This window comes from Sander vitreus, chromosome 5 (genome assembly GCF_031162955.1).
Source record: "Sander vitreus isolate 19-12246 chromosome 5, sanVit1, whole genome shotgun sequence".
Taxonomy (NCBI): domain Eukaryota; kingdom Metazoa; phylum Chordata; class Actinopteri; order Perciformes; family Percidae; genus Sander; species Sander vitreus.
Genome location: NC_135859.1, coordinates 3,887,501 through 3,910,264, shown reverse-complemented (window position 1 = coordinate 3,910,264; position 22,764 = coordinate 3,887,501). Strand labels below are relative to the sequence as shown.

Here is a 22,764-nt window from a genome sequence, read left to right as displayed (position 1 = left end):
CTATCCTATTGCGTGCAGAGGGAATTTGAAAGACAACCGTTTATCCCGCCCCTCGGATTGAGCCCTGCCAATGGTGAGTTCCTAGGAGGGCTAGGATAAGACAGCAAAATTACTAATACTAATAATTATTTAAAGATGTGGTAGCATTGGATCTGGACAGGAAGGATAACTCTGGGAGTTGGAAGGGGTGTGTCGCGATTCTGGCTTCTCACAGGTTCGTGGATCTGAGTGTCGCGATTTTGGTTCCATATCACATATCGTTACAGCCCTATAGATTATGGTGACACTATATACAGGGTTGCTTGCAAGACCGCTCTATCAAAAATCGACTGCCTTCTATCCTACATTCAAGAGTGTATGGAGAGGAAAAAAAAAAACATAAGTTGCTCGTCACTTCAACTTTGCACATGAGGATGGACAGTCCATTGAGCTGAGGTGGACGTGGACACATTAACGTTAACGCTGCAGTGTTTACCATTGCACATTAGCCTAGCAGCTAGCGTGTCCTTCTGCTTATAGCTTAATCCCGACAAAACCGCACGGTTGAATTTCAGCCAACGTGCACGTTTTGTAGCATAAACGGAGCAGCTTATATTGGTTATATTAGAGGGAGCGACAAGTTAGCGGTTAGACTGCCGAGTCTCTCTGTCTGCTCGGCTGCTAGACCGCTGTGCTGCCGTGCTTTTCCTCACAGCGGCACTCATACGCTACTGTCCGTTACCGCTCGCTCTCCTTGCGCGACCACACGGGCATTGACGTCACTCACTTAATTTTCTCGCTAACTTATGTTAGTCTCGTAAGACCGTAAGAACAACACTATACCGTCACAGCCCTAATTCCGCTATCAGGTTTGCCACAAATGTCCCCTTCAATACACACCACTGCACCCTGCATTCATCTGTCAACTGGCCCTCCCTTCACATTCGTCCTGAGATTCACTGGTTCACTTTCATTCACAAGGCCCTTCTTGGCCGATCACCTCCTTAACTTAGGTCACCTGCTGCAGCCAAAGTCGGTCACATACAGTACCCGGTCCTCACTTCATCTTCAATTAAGCATTCCCAAAACCAACTCTGCCTCTGTTCTCGCATCTTTTCAATCTGCTGCCGCTCGCGACTGGAACACTCTGCAAACGATTCTCAAACTGGACAAACTAATTTCCATTTTATTCTTCAAAACCATCCTATCATAGCCACGGACATATGCAGTTGCTTCTCTACATAATCATTTTTCCAGCTAAATATTTGAATGGTTTCTTACTAACCCGTGTACCTGTGCACTTATCTCATTATACAGTCCCTCCAGAAAAACGTGATTATGCGATCGCATAATTCAATGCATAATCAGCCAAAGTCCGCATATTTATGCGGGGGGGGGGGGCGCATTATTTCAAATCTGCCGCACTTTCGCCACATAAATTGCCGATTTCCTCACAAAATATGCGGGGCTTGCATGATTTCATAATCCCCGCATTTTTGTTGCAAAAAAGTCACAGATATCATAGCAGAAAGTTGAAAAATGTTGCGTTTACTTCACACAAGAGCAGCCATTTTCCCCTGTTGCCATGGGAACGTTATGAAGTGACGTAATTACGCGACGTGAACATCATGGAAAAGCTGCAGACCCCGCGATGAAGCCACGATGAAACCGCAGTTTTTGCAAGTACAATACATAAATATCCCGCATATTCCATCGCATTTTTTAAGAAAACGTGACGCATAATCAAGGATTTTTGCCCGCATCAATCACAAAAAAAAAATTCTGGAAGGACTGGTTATAAGCGTTTGTTTTCTGTGTAGTATTTCAAATAGTATTTGATGTAATTTCTAAACTGTATTTCTAATGTATTTATTATCTAGCCCCCTGTCCCTGCCATTGTAAATAACAACCTGTTCTTAATGACTTTCCCGTAAAAATAAAGGTAAAATAATATAAAAAATGCTGTCTTCTGTTTCAGCCTGCCAGGATGGCCCAGTGGGGTGTCATACTCGCAGTAATCGCCGCTCTCGGTGGAGCAGCACTCCTATCCTCCGTGCACAAGATCGATGAGGGACACACTGGAGTTTACTACAGGTGAGACACGTTGTTTTTTATGTTGTGCCTGAGTCATTAGTGTGTTAGACTGCTGTAAAACGGAGACTATAATGAAAGAGAGCATCTGCTTCAAAGGTGTTTGCCATAGGCAACTTAACTGTTAAACAGTTACTACTATAAATACCTGGGCATTAAGATTGCAAAGAAAAGCCAGCTGTTGTTGTGTGCCTCTGTGTCTTCTCAGGTGCTAAGTATTTAGAGTGCTCTTACTTGCACAGACATGCAGTAAATATCAGAGTAATGCCTTTCAGTAGGGCTCTTTAAACAAATGATAAGCTGCCACTAAGACTGGACTCTCTTATGAGTCAGGATAGTGAGCCATACCGTCCCAGCCCTATCCACAGCCTCTAAAATAGTTGCATGTAACAACTTAATGTTGAATTCACACGCTCTTTTCACATCGTAGGAAAGCACATAGCTATCGCCAGATGAGTGACAATTTTGTTTGGCAATTTTCCACTAACCATTATTCGGCTGAATCCTGGATTCCTTGCACCTCTATTCTAACTAGTAACTAAGTTCATATAACATCTTGAACCAATAACTGAACTAGTTATATTTGAAAAGATTGGCCAAAAATGGAGAGGCTTGTAGTAGGAGTCAAATGGTGTAACCGGTTACACCATTTGACTCCTCATGACATTTCAATGTAAAATAAAATTTGTCAGACATTATAATGGACACATATATCAGCATATGGCCTTGGTGTGAATAATCAAACATATTTTTTACGCTAAATACACATTTTTTTTCTCAAAAGAATGTTTGTTTTTCAATGTTTTCCTCAGGTTTTTTTTAGCAGTGGGGGCAGGTCTTTCCGAAGAACAATCAGTTCTTCATAGGGAAACCAAAACCGATAGTGTAATCCAAGAATAAAGACTTAATCTTTTTCATGAGAAATTATTCTGGAAAAATGAGTAAGGAAGGAATGTCTGTACTTCCTGTAGCATAAGGGACAATGACAGCACCTGAGTTCTAACTGCTAACACTGACTAACACTAACAGTTCCTCCTTGGCACATCAATAAAGTCTAACTCAAATCTTATCATTTTGGCCAAGATCCAAATCTTTAATTGACCTTAACACACATAAGAGAACAGAATAGTTTTATTCATTACAAGAAAAAAAAGTCACCCCAGGAGAGAGAGTTTTATTCTGTGTAAGATACAACGTAAGATATTCAATGTAAGATGTAACGTGTGTGTGTGTGTGTGTGTGTGTGTGTGTGTGTGTGTCTCGCAGGGGAGGGGCTCTCCTGACCATCACCAGCGGCCCTGGTTTCCATCTTATGCTTCCATTCATCACCTCCTACAAGTCTGTTCAGGTGAGTCAAGTGAAGTACATTTTTTATAGCCTAAAATCCCAAATCACTTAACCCTCTATTGCAAGAATTATTTTTTAAACATGGTAAAAATGTCTTGATGTGTTTTTATGACTCCAGGTTGCTTAAATAATGCAAATAAAAAAATTAAAAAAATGACGACAACAACAAAACAATTAAAGGGCGGGTAGTTGGTAATTTGTTGCCATATGGCAACGACGCGCATTCGTGGAAAGTGCCAAAAAAGCCATTATTTCTTTAAAAACTTGCTTTTAATGAAAAAAATTCAACTTATATTTATTAAAATGTATAGCCCAATGTGTTGACAGTGAAATTAGTTTAGTTTTAATTGTAGTTTGCGATGATTATGAATAAGAACAGACCGTTATATGCACCTGAAAGAAGACACACGGATACAATTTACTTGATTTTAAAAACAGTTTATTTCCAGTTTAATATTATAAAATTCATATTCATATCATTCATCTCATTTGGTCATCAGTAAAATCATGTTATGGTCAATGTCAACAAATCCACATTACACAATGCATTCTAACCCAGGTGTTACCCCTGATGAAAGGCCACGAAGCAGTTGCACTCGTGGGTAATGCAGAGGAAGACATCACATTTGGAGCATTTGCTTCTCACTATGCCTTTACACCCTGGCATTTTGCACCCTGGCATTTTCAATTGCATGCAAGTAATCCACTGGCTCTAATATTTCCACTGATTCTGGGAGAGAGCCTTTCCAGGATGGCACTGGGGGAATTGTTCTACTTGAGTGCCAACAGCGGTTTTTTGCCTTCTGGAATTCTGGTAAATCATTAATCGCTGGCTCCTGGCTCATCCTCACTCTCCTCTCTTGGAAGAGCTAAGTCTGCTCCGTTACCTCTCCCTCGCCCATAGAAAAAACTGCTTTCCATGTTCCAAGGATGAAAATCAACAGATTCAAGCTGACTGAAGGGACAAAATAAGCAGAACACACTGACTACACTTACAATTATTGAACTATATGGTCACTGAAAAAAATATTTCTGATACATAATCTTCCTGTAGGAAATCCCTATTTAAACTAGAAGGGTATATTGACTATAAATGTGAGTGGACCAACCGATAATTTGGGTGAGCCAACATGATTTCTTTTGGAATAACAATTTTTTTATTAGCGAGGCTAGCAATTAATTTACATTAGTGTGTAATTAATAACTCAGATAATATATTAATTACAAAATGGCTGAAATAACATAATCCTTTTGACATATTATAAATAATTGCAAACAGTGTCAGAGTAGCCTAAAGTTATGTAACTCAATCTGAGCCCATTAGGCTGAACGGACACATTTCACTTCAATTTTTGCATAATGTTGCCATATGGCAACAAATTAATTTTGGCTTTTCACAGAAAAAATATTGCATTTTAACTGGTTTAAATGATGAAAATTGAAAGTTTACTTACCCCAGATAACAGTTGGATTTTTTTTTTTTTCAGAGAAATGCTTCTAAAATTTAAAAAAAACAACTACATTTTGGCTGATACTGGAATGTGACCTTCAGTGTGGCACATGTGCAGAAAAGGGGCGGGCAAACAGGATTTCCTGGTTATGAGACGTCATCAAATATATGAAATTTCAAAATAAAAGACCCATTTACACGATTAAACAAAAAACAATGGATTTTTTTGTAGTTGCCTGTGGAAAAAACTAAGAAAAATAATTATTGCAACACCATGCAATAAAATTAATCATACGCAACATATATCGGGTGCAGAAATACAAAGTCATATTACTCTTATTGAGTGTGTGTGTGTGTTCAAAGAAGTTTAACATAACAAATATTAATAATAGTATTATATTATAGTATATATGCATAGTAGGATGTATGTTTTCAGTGTTTCCCCTTGGATCTTTTCCAGCAGCGATGCTGAAATGCTTTTGTTGAATTGAGTTTTTGAAGACAAGCCATTGACAGTCAAAGGGCTTCAGACACATTTCTGGGTCAGTGACGAAAAAAGGGTTGGCAAGATGAGAAAATTGAAAAACTTCGAAAAAGCTTTTTTAAAGGCATCCTTGAGTTTTGTTGTATACAAAATGTATACGTTGTATTATTGTACATTTTATTTCATTTGAAATAGGATTTGCAGCATTTCGTTTAAGTTTTTATAAAGATAGGACCAAATGGACCTAAAATGTCAAGTGGTGTAACCACAAAGGAATGATTCATATTTAATATTTCATCCACTACATTGTTTGTGAGTGCACTCATACAAATATAACTTAACCAATTTCACCCAAAAAGGATTACTTCTAAATTTAAACTATATTTGTTATTGCAATATCAAGTGGTAGACGTGCTGGAAACAACTTTTCTAAATAATCTTGAAAAAATGTGTTTTACAGTGGAGTAGAGTATAACATTTTATCAAATATTAATTTACCTGCACATGATCATATTTTCAAGAAAAATACTGGTTACCCCATTTGACACAAACCAGTTACGCCACCTGACGTGATGTTAAAAAAAACCTTCTGACACTATCAAGCACGGCAGTCAAAGTAGTTTATTGAACTTGCCGTTTAATTTCATTTCAATGACAAATATTTGAGGTAACAATTTACTTTATTAGTGGTTAAAACGTGTGTGTGTGTGTGTGTGTGTGTGTGTGTGTGTATTCTGGTATGTAACATACAAAACAACATACAAACATAATTGTTACACTAAATAGACATTTTTTTTCAAAAGAATGTTTTTCAATGTTTTACTTAGGTTTTTATATTAGTGGGGGCAGGTCTTTCCGAACAACAACAAATTCTTCATAGGGAAACCAAAACCTAAAGTATAGAATGAAACCAGTCATAATGAAACAAATTGCATCTTTGCCTCAGTGGATCTTTGCCCTTGGTTATAGGGGAATTCAGAAAGAGGTGGCCCATTGATGCTAGGTAGCATACATGCTGCTAGATGGTCCCCCTGCAGCCTGTTCCTTAAGTCTGTTTTCACCTATAAAAGGATTTTAAAAAAATGAGTGATGTGAGGGATATTGATAGCCAAACAATCTCTCATTTCACATAAATCAGAATCAGAAATACTTTAATAATCCCAGGGGGAAATTATTTTTGTTACAACTCCAGATATACAAACAACATATATTATCCAGACTTTAACATATATATTAAAAACAAATATACAGTAATAATATATAAAAGATCAAATGTACAGTGTTAATGTGCAAATAGTGCAAAACACTGAAATGTCTTACCCTATTCATGGTGGAGAAATCTCTCTCACAGTTGACACTTCAGATTGGCACTGTGAGGGCAATGGCTGCCAGCTTACTGAGGGAGGGGTAGATTTGACACCACTCGTCGTGCTGGGATGCCAGTTTGCTCATTATGGTAAGCTGGTCCATATCCTGAAACATTACAACACAGACAGTAGGCGATTAAGCTGGGTTCCTCAGTCATGTTTGGGAAGTTTCTTAAATTGTGTCTAATTTACCTTGAATGCTCCAGTCAGCATTATGCTGCTTAAAAGATGACCATTCTTGCAGTGCGTGACTGTCCGGTGGTTGCAGGAATATGGTGGACAGGGTCTTGATGTTTTCCAAGTTGATGGAATCATCCTCCTTGACTGCTTGGGGCCCCAACACGTAAGGGCTCCCATGATATTGAGGTTTTGGATAGGGTTGCATGATATTGACAAAATGTGATATTGCGATATCGATATAAGTTTTCTTACAACACAAGGTTTATTTCAACTGACATATTGGACTGGTCCAACATGAATAAATAAATGAGGACCATGTCTACAGAACAGGACATGTTTTACTGGTTGTACAGTATGAAATATATAAAGAGAACAGGACACAACTTTTCTTTCTCTTCTCCAATTCGTTCAGTTTTGATGTCTAAGCCACACAGTCAACGGACGGGACACAGCGCTCCACAATATAAACAAAATATTGCATACTTATTGCGACACTTTCGATATATTGCGATGGCGATATTGAGTCGATATAGCTTGCACCCCTAGTTTTGGAACCTTCTGTCAAGGCTGTCCTGGAGGCCATCAAGATAAGGTTCCATTACCTAAACATGTGAAATGAAATGATTAAGTTTTATTGATTGACTCCTGTGGAAATAACATTTCAATCAAACTAAGACTGGGCTTTTATTTTTCTTAGACTGATACTACATAGCAGCTGATCAAAACAAATGTACCTGTGTCCTGTACCGGGATCAAAGAACCTCTCTTGTGGGCTTCACTTGGCCTCTACCTCTCCTCTCCCTTTCCTCCTCATCGATGATGTTAAATGCACCCAATCCTGCAGGGTTTTCCAGGTCACAAAGCAGTTGGGCCAAGAATGAGCCAGGGGGCTGTGCAGCACCTGCGTCTTTGATGTTGTTCAGGCATGCCATAGTCAGTGCAACCTGATAAAGGCAGTTACACAATCCTCAGAAGTTTTTTTTTATGTAATGTGCACTGATTGAACAGCCTAGAATTTTGTTGTACTGCTTTACAAGTATGAGATGCATGTTAAAAGTACCTGGTCTTTGATGGCCAGGAAGTTGACCGTCTCTTTCTGGAAAATCCTAGAAAGCCAGGCTAAGTGTGGTAGTAAATCTTACATTGTAAACTACAGATTTTTTTTTTTTTTTTTAAAGCATTGTGGGCATCTGAGCAGAAAAAAACTCAATGCAAATTAGATGTAGACTATCTACTGTGACGTCCCTGCACGGAGGTTTTTTTTTTTCTTTACTTTTCCCACCTGGCACTTTCAAGTGCAGCGCGCTACCCTCCAGTTCACACGTATATACGCTATAGTCTAAATGGGTTAGATAGCCTAAGCTCTATCTTTCCCTTAAATGCGTCTTCCTTTTCTTAGAGAAATATTTTAACAGTCTCATCTGAAAAATAAGTAATGAATAATAGCGATTCGAAAAACGAAGTTCACTATATTTCGGAGAAGGTTAATTTAATAGTCTACTGTTTAATAGCTAATGTAATATTGCACCTATTTTCATCCTATTTCCTCTAAAGCAATAAGGTTAGGCTACTTAAAGACACCCCTTCCACTCACTAAAGTATGTTTTAAATGGCATAAATGCTGCCAAATAATAATTGACGTAACAACTTATTGTAAATTGTCAGTCTCCTAGCCTATCGATTAAGGTAGGCCACTCTAAAGCACGTGTACACTGTCTGCTTAATTTGATCTTGACATATAGGCTAAGCATTCTGTAGCCTAATTCATTAAAACCTAAATTTTCCGTGTAATATAACGCAACTATTTACTATCATTACATGTATGACTACATCTATAGACTATTTCCAATTTATATTATATTACACTGACTCACTTTACCATTTTAATGTTTCCAGATGTTTGATATCAGGACGATGAGCTGACAGAACTGACAAGTTGAACGTTGTCCAATTAGAACGGACCCACCGCGGTGACGTTTTTGGTGGAGCTATTCGTTTAATAGTCGACTCGGAAGAAAGCGAACGTTTTGACAATAAACTACATCAACACAACAGTATGTGGAGTTAAACTGGACGGGCCCAATAACCTCTGAATAGTTCGACTTGTTAAATTGCAATGTGAGCGGCATTATGTCGGCAGGATAATTTAAAAGGCAACCGCAACTACATTGTGCGTCTGCCCTATTTCTGATACTACACTACACACACTACACTACAAAATCAACATAGAGAAAACACTGTCTTATTACCTAATATTTATCAGAGAGTTACTACCTTGTGATACAGCAGCTATGCTGATCAGGGGTCTTTTTCTCTGATGTAATTTCCTGTCATGTGGTCTTCTTGCTGATTTTAACAAAATGACACATTGAATGCTGGTTACACCACCTTGATATTTGAGGAAGCTAGCTTGACTGACAGGATTCCCTAAATTATTTAAATAAATATAAGCATGATTTTTAAATATATTGCAAAAACGTATAATAACCTTTAATAAAAGTAGAAGAAAGTAGTTTATGGGATCTTTTATTAAGAAATTTGCCCTTTTTAAGCAAGCTAAAAATGTTGGTACAAAGTTTTGATGGTTACCCCACTTAGACATTTTAGCCATTATCCTCCAATTATTCTCTTAAAATTGATTAAAGCCAAACTCTTTAAAATATGGCATCTAAAAAAAGAATATATTGAAGTAATTTGTGTTTTTTTAAATGTAATGTATTTCCATTTAATTTAACCTTTTATAGACACAACAAAATGGGCGTCACATCATTGACCCTTCTACACAATTGTAGATTTCGAATTACATTTAATAAAATGCTCTAAGACTTCTTGCCTTTTCTCTTCTGCTCTGCTGTCCTACTCTGCCTCTTTACTTTCTCTCTCCTCTCCCCTCTTTCCATACTTTCCTGTCTCACCTGTCGTCCTGTCTAATAATGGAATACATGGAGTAAAGTGCTTGATTAAGCAACCTACAAGAATGATATAAAATAACTCCTGCTTTCACATTTCACATACAGGAGACAAAGCACCCGCCTCCCCTACTAACCTCAGCTACATCATGATCTTTTCCCTACCAACCACTTTACCAAACTCATCAAAAAAATTGGAAAAGTTAGTGTTATGTAGGTCTGTAAACATTGGCCAAAAAAAGAAATTCAAATATTCATTCTAAAATAAATACCCAAGTTGAAATATATTTGAATTTCTGTTAGATATTCAGTGAAAATGTTATCTTCGACATTATTGAGAATTATTATTATTATTATTATAGTGGTTAAAGGTCTCACCACTCTCCTCCAAACATACATTTGATTGATTTTAAACATATTTTTGGTCTTTGTGGCCAAATAGCTAGATTTTTGTTTCATCTGACCACAGAACTTTCCTGCAGAAGGCCTTTTCTTTGTCAATGTGATCGGCCGCAAACTATTTTTCCTTGCACGGCAGCCTCTCAGCCCATGGCGATGTAAAACACGCATCATCATCGCAGACCTGCTTTTTGGTGGTTCTTGGTTAACTCTGGACCATCCTGAACACTTTTCTCTCAGCAGCCAATGATAGCCTGTGTTTTCTTTCGGATCGTGGCAGCGACACAACTGTGCCAATCCACTTTATACTTACAAACAAGTGTTTGCACAGTTATTCCTGGGAGCTGCAGCTGCTTTGAAATAGCTCCAAGTGACTTTCCTGACCTATTTAAATCAATGATCCGCTTTTTCAGATCCATGCTGAGCTCCTTAGACTTTCCCGTTGTGTTGTTTTGTAGATGAGTATCAAACAAGCCCCAAAAAGGGGCTCAGAGAAGTCTTGGAGAGTCTCAGAGAAGTCAGCTGTAGTTAATCATAATCCACCACAAGAAGTTAAAAGGCCATGCCTCAAAGCTAATTTGATTGACACACCACCAAAATTGATAATTCAAGTTGCTGTATGTACAAACCCCAATTCCAATGAAGTTGGGACGTTGTATAAAACAGAATACAATGATTTGCAAATCCTTCTCAACCTATATTCAATTGAATACACTACAAAGACAAGATATTTAATGTTGAAACGTTATTGTTTTTTGCAAATATTCATTTATTTTGAATTTGATGCCTGCAACACGTTCCAAAAAAAACGGGACATGGGCATGTTTACCACTGTGTTACATCAGCTTCCCTTTTAACAAAACCCAATAAGCATTTGGTGCAGCACAAGATGGCGTCAAGTGTGCCAGGTGTGTTTGGAGCTCTGGTAGCAGTATCAGTTTATACTGTGTTTTTAAGCAGTTTTGGTCACGGTTTTAAAAATTCTGAAGAGGGCTTTGAATATGATGCGTTTACGCAGCTGAAAATAGAGCGTTTGGACAAAAACTGTAGTCTGTCTGTAAATGCTGACAAACTTTGTGGATATGGCAGTGTTGCCTTGGTCACCTGGCAGTCTAAAGCTGCTTTCAAAGCAAGTTCCGGAGGAACCCAGCGACCCGATGCCTTTGGCAAAATATTATCAATCTGCCTACTGCTTTCGGGAGATATCCATCAGTGTCCGGGCCCTACTAACTTGCAATCAGCGGAATACCGGCAAAAGAAGCCTAGCATCAGCGGTTGCTGCCCTAACTGCGGAAAGGTGGTAAGAGTAAACGCCAAAGCAGTTGGTTGTGACTTTTTTGTTCATATAAGGTGCAGGAATATTGCTCTGAAATTGTATGAACGGGCAGTAAGGAATAAGTCGGATATTCCGTTGGTTTGTAACCGGTGTTGTGTGTGGGAAATGTGCAGCGTAAATGTATTTGATGACACAAATTAATTGAGAACGTATGATGAGGACAGTATGGATGGGAGAGACTATGATTCACTCTGCCTTTTTAAATCGGAAAGGGATGCATTTATTCACGTTAATGCAAGGAGTCTGCTACCCAAACTGGATGAAATCGGACATCTCGCGTCTATGTCTAAGGCTGCTGTGATTGCTGTATCGGAGACCTGGCTAGACAGCTCCATTCACGATTGTGAAGTGGGGCTTCCAGGTTATTACATCTACTGACGCGATTGCAACAGACACGGAGGAGGAATGTGCCTTTTTATAAGGACTGGCATAACTTTCAATCCGCGCCACAATCTACAGGTGGATGGCTTGGAGGCAGCCTTGGCAGTGTTGCCAACTCTTTTCCAATGAAAGTCACTAGCACCAGCTCCAAAAGTCGCTAAAAGTTGCTAGATGACGTCATACGCTCATTTGCCTATTTTTGACGTCATTACGCAATCATTTGTATAAAGCTTAGTGGTTGTGTCAGCAAGGTAGATGGAAAGAAATAGAACTCTTTAGCCAAATAATCACAAATTCAATACAGGAATTTATTTTACCTTATAATTATTAGTTAGGTAGCCTATCTTTGAAGTAAAAAAAATGAAATTCTACAAAGGGAGGGAAAAAGATCGATAAAGAATTATCAAAGAAGGCTGGTTTGCCCAGGTCCAGGCCAGCTCAGCGGCGTCTTTCTCCCGTCGCGTCCGGCTGTCTCTCCTACCTACACCTATTTTCTAGTTAAGTAGCCTATCTAGTTATTATGGATTTTCCATGTTTTTTAGGAGTTTGCTTACACTAATACATAGCATTAATTTAGTTAAGAAAGTGAAAATATGGAACAAGAATATGCGTATTGGGTAGAAATACATTTTATTTTCTTTATTTGAAAGTCCTGTCCCCGGAGTGTCTGCTTAAAAAAAAATTTGGCCCTTGGAAAAATCTAGTTGATGACCCCTGGTCTAGCTTTACTGCTAATGGCACAACATGCAGTGGCAGTGGCTAGCTGGGTTATAACCATTTTCTGAAGCCAACCAACACGCTTGAAATATGGGGGGGGGGGGGTGCTGTCGCCACGTCATGGTAGGTGCGCCATATATTTTCCTGCCAATCACACCTATGATCCAGACAGCTAACTAGACTATCCATCCAATCTGAGTTTTCTGTTGCACGCCTAAAACAACCTTTGAACGTACACGTTCCACCAAAACAAGTCATCATTGCACCCGGCACTTAGCTCCGCCCATGACGATTGTGATTGGTCTAAAGAAATACCAATAAACCAGAGCACGTTTCTCCTATACCGAAATGCTGTGTGGACTAGCCAGACCCTCCTCCGCAGCGCTGTGGAGGAAGAACTGGCAAAGCGAGACCAAGGTACCTCAGACCAAAAAGGTTGGGCATCACTGTCGTAGAGAATGTTGATTCAGCTCTTAGTGGTGTTGTATCCCATCATACTGACAAAGCCTTCCCGTAACTGATTTCTCCTGTATGTACAACTGAAATCCAGGTTTCTTCAGGTTTACACCTATTGTCATTTCTAGCCACTGGGGGACCATAGGCAGGCTAGGGGAACTCATATTAATGTTAAAAAAAAAAACTCATAAATTGACATTTTCATGCCATGGGACCTTTTAACTTGAATTGTCTGATTTCATACTGTGTTGATGAATTTACTCCCAGCCTTACATTGTGTGTCTGGTATTTTCATTATGATGTCAGAAGCAAAAAAAACTAAAAGTAAACATGAATCTCTGTTTTTGTCTCACAGACAACGCTGCAGACAGATGAGGTGAAGAATGTACCATGCGGCACAAGGTAGGTCTGCTGTCTTGATTGGCTGAAGTAGTATCAGATGTGTTCTCCAGATTTAAAACACTGAACATTCGTCTTGTACCCTACACGCTCCCACACAATACCTTGGGTGAAGTATTACACCAAGACTGCCAGAGTCAGTGGTCAGAGGTTCATCAGTACACATCTGAACTACTGGCATCACCTAAACTGAAGATGCAAACCCTTTATCTTGTGCTGGTGTTTGGATAAAAGTGCCCATCAAATAAATCAATGTTATGCGTTTGGTTTTTTTTCAGTGGAGGAGTGATGATTTACTTTGACCGTATAGAAGTGGTGAACTACCTCGTTCAATCAGCAGGTAAACCCCCAGTGTTCAACAGGCCAAAAACATCAAACTACTGATTTATCCTGAATTCCTTGTTCACGTCTTTTCACATCTGAAGACAACTTGGCACTGAAAAACACATTCAACGTCGGCTCCAGCCGAGCCACGTTACCTGTACAGTGGGGAGAACAAGTATTTGATACACTGCTGATTTTGCAGGTTTTCCCACTTACAAAGCATGTAGAAGTCTGTAATTTTTATCATAGGTACTCTCCAACTGTGAGTGACTGAATCTAAAACAAAAATCCAGAAAATCACATTGTATGATTTTTAAGTAATTAATTTGCATTTTATTGCATGACATAAGTATTTGATACATCAGAAAAGCAGAACTTAATATTTGGTACAGAAACCTTTGTTTGCAATTACAGAGATCATACGTTTCCTGTAGTTCTTGACCAGGTTTGCACACACTGCAGCAGGGATTTTGGCCCACTCCTCCATACAGACCTTCTCCAGATCCTTCAGGTTTCAGGGCTGTCGCTGGGCAATACGGACTTTCAGCTCCGTCCAAAGGTCTGGAGACTGGCTAGGCCACTCCAGGACCTTGAGATGCTTCTTACGGAGCCACTCCTTAGTTGCCCTGGCTGTGTGTTTCGGGGTGGTTGTCATGCTGGAAGACCCAGCCACGACCCATCTTCAATGCTCTTACTGAGGGAAGGAGGTTGTTAGCCAGGACCCATCCATCCTCCCCTCAATACGGTGCAGTCGTCCTGTCCCCTTTGCAGAAAAGCATGCCCAAAGAATGATGTTTCCACCTCCATGCTTCACGGTTGGGATGGTCTTCTTGGGGTTGTACTCATCCTTCTTCTTCCTCCAAACACGGCGAGTGGAGTTTAGACCAAAAAGCTCTATTTTTGTCTCATCAGACCACATGACCTTCTCCCATTCCTCCTCTGGATCATCCAGATGGTCATTGGCAAACTTCAGATGGGCCTGGACATGCGCTGGCTTGAGCAGGGGGACCTTGCGTGCGCTGCAGGATTTTAATCCATGACGGCGTAGTGTGTTACTAATGGTTTTCTTTGAGACTGTGGTCCCAGCTCTCTTCAGGTCATTGACCAGGTCCTGCTGTGTAGTTCTGGGCTGATCCCTCACCTTCCTCATGATCATTGATGCCCCACGAGGTGAGATCTTGCATGGAGCCCCAGCCCGAGGGAGCTTGACCGTCATCTTGAACTTCTTCCATTTTCTAATAATTGCGCCAACAGTTGTTGCCTTCTCACCAAGCTGCTTGCCTATTGTCCTGTAGCCCATCCCAGCCTTGTGCAGGTCTACAATTTTATCCCTGATGTCCTTACACAGCTCTCTGGTCTTGGCCATTGTGGAGAGGTTAGAGTCTATTTGATTGAGTGTGTGGACAGGTGTCTTTTATACAGGTAATGAGTTCAAACAGGTGCAGTTAATACAGGTAATGAGTGGAGAACAGGAGGGCTTCTTAAAGAAAAACTAACCGGTCTGTGAGAGCCGGAATTCTTACTGGTTGGTAGGTGATCAAATACTTATGTCATGCAATAAAATGCAAATTAATTATTTAAAAATCATACAATGTGATTTTCTGGATTTTTGTTTTAGATTCCGTCTCTCACAGTTGAAGTGTACCTATGATAAAAATTACAGACCTCTACATGCTTTGTAAGTAGGAAAACCTGCAAAATCGGCAGTGTATCAAATACTTGTTCTCCCCACTGTATGTGTGATCTGCGTTTGCTGTCATTTGTGGATTCACTGAGCACTTATTTCCCTCTCTTCAGTGTACGACATAGTGAGGAACTTCACAGCAGACTACGACAAAGCTTTGATATTCAACAAGGTTCACCATGAGCTCAACCAGTTCTGCAGTGTTCACTCGCTGCAGGAGGTCTACATCGGCTTGTTTGGTAAGTGTTGAATACTGGGCAGACTGGGTGTACTCTTAACAACTACTCTGAAACACCTCTCAGTTTCTTTTTAATGATACATCTACACAAACAGCATGTAGTCAGCCTACAACTGAGGGTTCTTTAAAACACGGGCGGTGCCCTGTTATACACAGCAGCTGCTATGCACATCGTTATATACACACGGCTGGCTCGACGCACACACCAGCGCACAAGTATAAACATCAGGCCACTTGAGCTTGTTTTACAGTTCTGTGGAGGCACCACGCAGAGCTTGCGCCATATACTATGTAAGTGGCCTGATGTTTATACTTGTGCGCTGGTGTGTGCGTCGAGCCAGCCGTGTGTGTGTACGTAGGCTATAGCGAAAGCTCTGCCTGGAGCCTCCGCAGAACTGTAAAACAAGCGGCGCCGCAGGAAACTGCCGTGACTTAACGCGACACACAGAACGTGGAAGGTGTGTTGTTGTAGCCAGAAGACACATTTAGTTTCAAATGAAGCTGGAGGCAGCAAAAAAAAACACAGCTGGCTAAACCATTTAAAAATAGCGGGTTTGTTCAGGACACCCCCGTCTGTCGCTTTCACGTCACCTTTTCGGCTCGCCTCAGCTCGCTTGGAACCTCGACTGAGGTGGTACTAAAAAAAGTACCTGTTAGCAGGTACCAGGTACTTTTTTTTCGTAATGGAAAACCAAAAAAGGCGAGTAGAGTTGAGGCGAGTCGAGCAGGTACCATGTAGTGGAAAAGCGACTTAATATATTATTTATGCATCAAGTTTTATTGTTAAACATACATGTGGAAGGCACAGGGAATCCTTAAGCTTTTTGGCCACCATATTGGCTACCCTACTTATAGTAAGCTGATTTTCAATGTTTTTTTTTTTACAAATACTATAGGCCAATTTATCTTTGCTATTAAAATGTTTGATATATTTTCATACATATATTCATTTTAGAAAAAAAGAAACTTTCAAAACAAATATTTTTTTAAACATAATTTGGCCCCCCCTGCACTAACTCTGAGGACCCCCCTAGGGGTCACGGACCCCCTGTTGAAGATCTCTGGTTTACAGTAAGCTGACTGAAAGATCCTTTCAGCTATGTTACTTTGAATTATGTTGAATCATTTCAATTTACTGATAGTGTATCAGTATTTCAGTTTTGACCAGTCAAGAACTTTAATGAATTTAAAATATCTGACATAATCCACTCGTAGAGACATTGAAATGAAACTAAACTGTTTCTGCTTTTTAGTTTTTATTTTATTTCATTGTCATCAGTTCAGCCACCCACCTTTGTGTCTTTCTCGTACTTCGCCCCAACAGACCAAATCGATGAAAACCTGAAGTTGACACTGCAAGAGGATCTAACATCCATGGCACCGGGACTCATCATACAGGTACAGCAAAACCACCAGAAAGTTTGCAGTCAAGACAAAGTTAGCAGCTAACAGCTGAGACCAAAACTGTCGCTGGTCCAGTTGGGCCAAAACTAAGCCCCAGACCGGTTTTGACATTTGCTGCATATATTTATTCCTTTGCAAAACTGATTGATGTGACTTTACATTGAGATATGTTGGATGGATGTATCCATGTCAGCACATAGATATGTTATATAATCTTAAACCAACTATCTAAGTATTCTCGTAAGCGTATAATCTGCCATTTAGAATCATTCGGAGTACATACGAGCGAGTCGCTCGAATGACTGCCGCCATGTTGCACCTCCATCTTTAAAATACATTGTCCAAAGAGGGACATACCTCCGCCTTTTGTCCTCTTACACTCAGTGGCACCGTGACGAATGCCAGGGGGAGATTACTTGCCAGGGAAGCAAAACAGAGAATTAAAACGACAACGCGATAAGACCAAAGTTAATATTGGAGTGGCTAGAACAGCTGCGTGTAAACGATGGAGATACTAGGAGCTAATTTTGGGTTTGGACACCGTAGGAGTTAAAACACGCTCGAAATGGGAGGGGCTAGAAAGTAATATTCAGTTGGTTGTCATATACAATTTCACCGCTAGATGGGAGAAATTCTTACACAATGTAGCTCTAAATTAACTGCATCTCATCTGAACTGCAAAAGAAAAAACGCAAGACATTTTTTTTTCTCCATGGCAGTGTGTCCACTTGAGATGATCTATATTTGGAGTTAACTGGAGCTAATCGTTGCTTATCGTTGCTACCCAAGCCTTCAGTTAACGTTTTTTCCGTGCCCGTACCCATTACCGCTAACGTTATTTATGCACTTGAGCCCGAATACAATCCGATATTTTATGAAGTGTGCTGAAAAAGTTTTAAACTACAAGCCAGAGTTGTTTGAATGACAGAAATCTGTTCAGATGAGATTGTAATGAATGCAACACGGACATGTAATTCCGTTATGGTACAAAACAGTTATTAGGATCCCCAAAACACAGACTAAAACACTTTATGTGATGATGAACAATGATCTAGAACAACCAAAATGAACAAGAATTAACTTTGGATAGCCTTAGTGTGATATGATTTAACAGGAGTTAGGAGGTGCGCACAGGGTTGAGATTTATAATAACATGTAACTTTCTGTATAGATCATAGTATGGTTTTAAGGTTAAGTTATTAAAGTGCTCATATTATGCTCATTTTCAGGTTCATAATTGTATTTAGAGGTTGTACCAGAATAGGTTAACATGATTTAATTTTTTAGAAAACACCATATTTTTGTTGTACTGCACATTGCTGCAGCTCCTCTTTTCACCCTGTGTGTTGAGCTCCCTGTTTTAGCTACAGAGTGAGACATCTCACTTCTGTTCCATCTTTGTTGGGAGTCGCACATGCGCAGTAAGTACTGCTAGCTAGTCAGTTGCAGAGTATGAGGGTGTGCCACGCTAGCAGCTAGGCGAGCATTATAACGTGTGTTCCAAAGTGACCACGTTTGTCTCTGAAGTAAAGGCTGGACTACAATAGAGCTGTTTGGAGCAGTTGGTGAACAGTGTTTTCTGTTGGAGATGGTAAGTCCCTTTGGGGTGGACTTTGGGCTTATTCGCTTTTTAAACCTATAACGTGCACAAAAAGATATATAACACAATAAAGGAAAGGAAAAAAGCCAAAAAGCATAATATGAGCACTTTAATACAACATTTTAGCTCTGGGTAACATTAATCAGGTATTTTATCTGCTGAACCATACATTTTATTTGACAAACCAACCAGATTTCGTTGACAAAGCACAGCTACACGTCATCTGTATCATCTTCTAGTCTGGTTTGTTTAATATGTAAATAGTTATTTATTTCTAAATGTTCTTGTTATGTAGTCATTTTTTTCAATAGACTAAATAGTTTAGAAACCTTTGTTTGACTAGTTTATTACTGAACCCAGCCATCACACGCCGCGCAGTCATGTGTGTGTGTGTGTGTGTGCAGAGAGAGAGGGGGGCAGAAGAAAAGGTGGAAGGCAATGCAAATAAAGACTACATTTTAGTGTTGTGTTTTTCGTCAACGATATCGCATGTTGATATCGCTGCGTGTTTCCAAACAGGCGTGGGGCTTGACGGTTAACGCAGTATTGATTTGATTCTCTGTTGTTTGTTTTTTTTGCTGAGGGTAATGTTATAAGTTAGCAGCACACTTAAACAACCGGACCCAGGGTGAGTCTGAGGAAGACATCTCTCTTTGCCCGGTCAGCAACTCCGAGATAGAGACCTATCTGCACAACGCTGCGGAGGAAGCGAGATTAAGTACAGTATATAGTATTAATATAGTGTCTGTCTGGCTTTTGTTTGATATCTCGTGTCGGCAAAATGGCTTTTTATTGAGTTTCCTCTGAGTGAATTTAAGCTGGGATTTTTAAAAAAAAAAAAAAATTTATGAAGGGTACACACGGAAGAGCCAGCATTATGGTAGTGCCTTTTTTTCTCAACCTTTTTCAACACAACAGTTGTCATGTTCCTGTCAGCTATCCGCTCGTGCTACAGGAAAGTGAAGAAAAAGTTTGGTTGGTATAGCCAGCAATCATGTACCGTTGGAAGCAGCAACAGGTAAACTGCACTCAAAGCCGGTAAACATACCCGGCCTTGAATGACTGTCAGTTGACAACGTTATGACTTGAAAAGGAGCCTGATTGGTTTCTCCCCCCTACTAAATCCACCTCTTTCCACAACCCATAGTCACATTTCACTTCCAATGCTTCAGTTGGCTTTAATACTCCAACCTAATATTTCCTGGAAAACTCTAGAAACAGCTGAAATAACAAGTTATTTCTGGGAAACACATAATTCTACAGTTTAGAGTGGGCCTTTGAACAAAACAGCCTTGTGTCTCAGGGCTCCTTTCAAAGTGCCCCTTTTTTTTTTATAACCCCCTTGGTGGTGAAAACCTATTTTTGAATCTCATGTTGTTTTTAATACTCATGCTGTCTTTATCGCTGTCTTTATCTTCCTTCTTCAGAATTGATCGTTTCTTTCTCTGTCTTTGTTTGTGCGTCTCACTAAACCACAGGCGGTCCGTGTCACAAAACCCAATATCCCAGAGAGCATTCGCAGGAACTACGAGCTCATGTGAGTTTTATTTTTTTTCCATGCCCAACAAGGAATGTTCCCTGACCCTCAAAGCCTGTTGTGTAATTTGTTTTCCTCCCAAGTGAATAGACCTCATCCAACTCCTTCTGCCAAGTCCTGTAAAACTCTGCTGTTTCATCTCAGACTGTGAGCATCTTACTTTCAGCAGCATGTGCTTAGGCATGGCTGTGATACTGTAATAAAGGATTGCGTTTTGTAGCAGGGTTGCAGGAAGCAAGGGCAGCGCATGGCCGTCTCCATTTCGGGATTATATGCTCGGCCTGCCCATTGGATTAGGGGTGGAACCCAGATGACAGACCCAGCAGCCTGCAAAACTGAAAAAAGAAATTGAGAAGTGAATTCACGGTCAGAGTAGTCAGAGACCACTTCACTTGGGAGGCCATGCATCCGGAACACATGTTGCAACATAACTTCAGCATTTGTTTTGGCAGTAGGTAATGTTTCTCACCCACTCAGTAGTCCTTAGATCTCCTTCTTCCCCCCCCCCCCTTCTGGACCAGAGAGATGGGAGCAGCGGTGGTTACTGGGCTCTGTGTCGCAGTTAAGAGACTAAGGAGATGTTAACGGAGAGACTCCACGGTGCGCTCCTGATAGACGGCCATTGGCTGCACATCCTCTGCCACAAAAGTAACATGGTGATCATGACATTGAGTCACGTTGGCCTGAGTCGGCGGCCCAGTCTGGGATGATTCAGAGTCAGCTGGTTTCATGTTTGCCGGACTGTACCTAAACATTCACTGGTACTGGCAGACTTGAACCCAAAAGCATGACAATAACACAGGTGGGAGTTTGTAAGAAAAGCTCAGTTTACTTAAACAGATCAGACAGGGTCAAAACCGGGAGATGTGTCACACAGGCAAACCAGAGAGAGTGGTGATGGCGCAGTGGATATTACACATGCATTTGGTGTGGGAGATCCGAGTTCGATTCCCACTGTGATACATCAACCAATGTCCCTGACACTTAACCCCTAGTTGCTCCAGAGGTGTGTGACCTCTGATATATAGCAATTTTAAGTTGCTTTGGATAAAAGCGTCAGCTAAATGACATGTAATGTAACATATAATGTAAGCAGGCACAATCCAATGTCCTAAAAACAGGCAAACAGGGTCAGAACAGGCAGACCAGGCAAATATACAGTAAGCAACACTGGAGAGCTTAGCATTAACACACATGACAATCGGGCAGGGACTAAGTGAAAGCGGACTTGATATTAGTGAGGGACTAATGAGGGAATGGGCTGGAGGTGAAACCAGGTGAGGGGAATGAACCGATAGCCAGGCCTGGGGCGTTTCTCAATCACAATAATGTAGAGAATGGACTTTAGGAGAGGCTAGTTGTTCTTGGGTAGACAGAACGCTGTTAACAGTGTGTGACGATGAGTTCTTTCTGGTATTGCGTAATACTCCAGCACAGAGGCCACCTGCACTGCATCAGAAATGGAAGCCACAACAGCACAACCACTTTATAAACTATTTAAACGAGCTCCAGATAAAACAAAAAAAAGTCATACTACTATTGGAATATTTGATTTTATGTATGTATTTATTTATAAGGACAATGCACATTAATCAACATTTCTGTAAATGTGTCTAATTTTCAACTCTAGTCCTTTGGCCAGTTGTTTTGAGACCAGAGCAACAGGAAACGGCAAGACGTTAGTACGGGTTAAAATTTACAGACCGAAGACAACAAGACGCCATAAAGACAGCAACAAAATAAGCATTCCCATGAAGCCGTGCAGTCGGGGTTTTACAGTTAAAGTGTGTGTCTGTGTTTGCAGGGAGAGCGAGAAAACAAAGCTGCTTGTCTCTGTACAGACACAGAAGGTCGTGGAGAAGGAGGCCGAAACCGAAAGGATCAAAGCTGTGATAGGTGAGAGAGACAGAATAAAGCAATCACGGAGAAGTGCATTACACACACTACAGGTTGGAAATGCAAATATGCTTTGTTTTATAGAGGCTGAGAAAGTGGCTCAAGTGGCAGAGATCAAGTTTGGACAGAAGGTGATGGAGAAGGAAACTGAAAAAAGGATCTCTGAAATCGAAGGTTTGTATCCAGCGATGGAAAAAGTATGCAAATCCTTTGCTGAATTAAAAGCACCAGTAGAACAGTGTAACAAGACTAGGTCTAAACCTAGTAAATGGCTGGACCCTGTATGGTCATTGGACCTAATTGTGGCCAAATTGTTCTAGGGAGAGTCAACGGTGGTGTCTATAATGTGAATACAGATATTAAATGTTCATCTGTTGTGGTCCCATTAGTTAGTTGTATACTGAAGTAGCACATCACATGAAATGGTAAAGATACATTTGAGATTTTTAGTCGAGGAATAATTTTCAATGTAATCATGCTATTTTCAACAAGTTATAGTTCTGGATTACTCATCTAAAATGTTATTGTGTTCTTAGTCTCGCTTTGCCAGAAAGCTAGTCCACTCTGGCTAGTCCACACAGCATTT

General features: G+C 40.2%; 1 protein-coding gene across 1 annotated transcript in view; it reads left to right on the top strand.

Moving 5' to 3' along the window:
- Positions 1-22,764, top strand: part of erlin2 (ER lipid raft associated 2) — a 33,061-nt gene that overhangs the window by 4,174 nt on the left and 6,123 nt on the right. The window contains exons 2-10 of the mRNA XM_078250095.1: positions 1,958-2,073; positions 3,337-3,418; positions 13,452-13,498; positions 13,774-13,835; positions 15,617-15,742; positions 17,066-17,139; positions 20,224-20,282; positions 22,087-22,178; positions 22,263-22,352. Of these exons, the coding sequence (XP_078106221.1) occupies positions 1,967-2,073; positions 3,337-3,418; positions 13,452-13,498; positions 13,774-13,835; positions 15,617-15,742; positions 17,066-17,139; positions 20,224-20,282; positions 22,087-22,178; positions 22,263-22,352 (739 nt within the window). The 5' untranslated portion in view covers positions 1,958-1,966. The remainder of the gene's footprint in view (positions 1-1,957; positions 2,074-3,336; positions 3,419-13,451; positions 13,499-13,773; positions 13,836-15,616; positions 15,743-17,065; positions 17,140-20,223; positions 20,283-22,086; positions 22,179-22,262; positions 22,353-22,764) is intronic.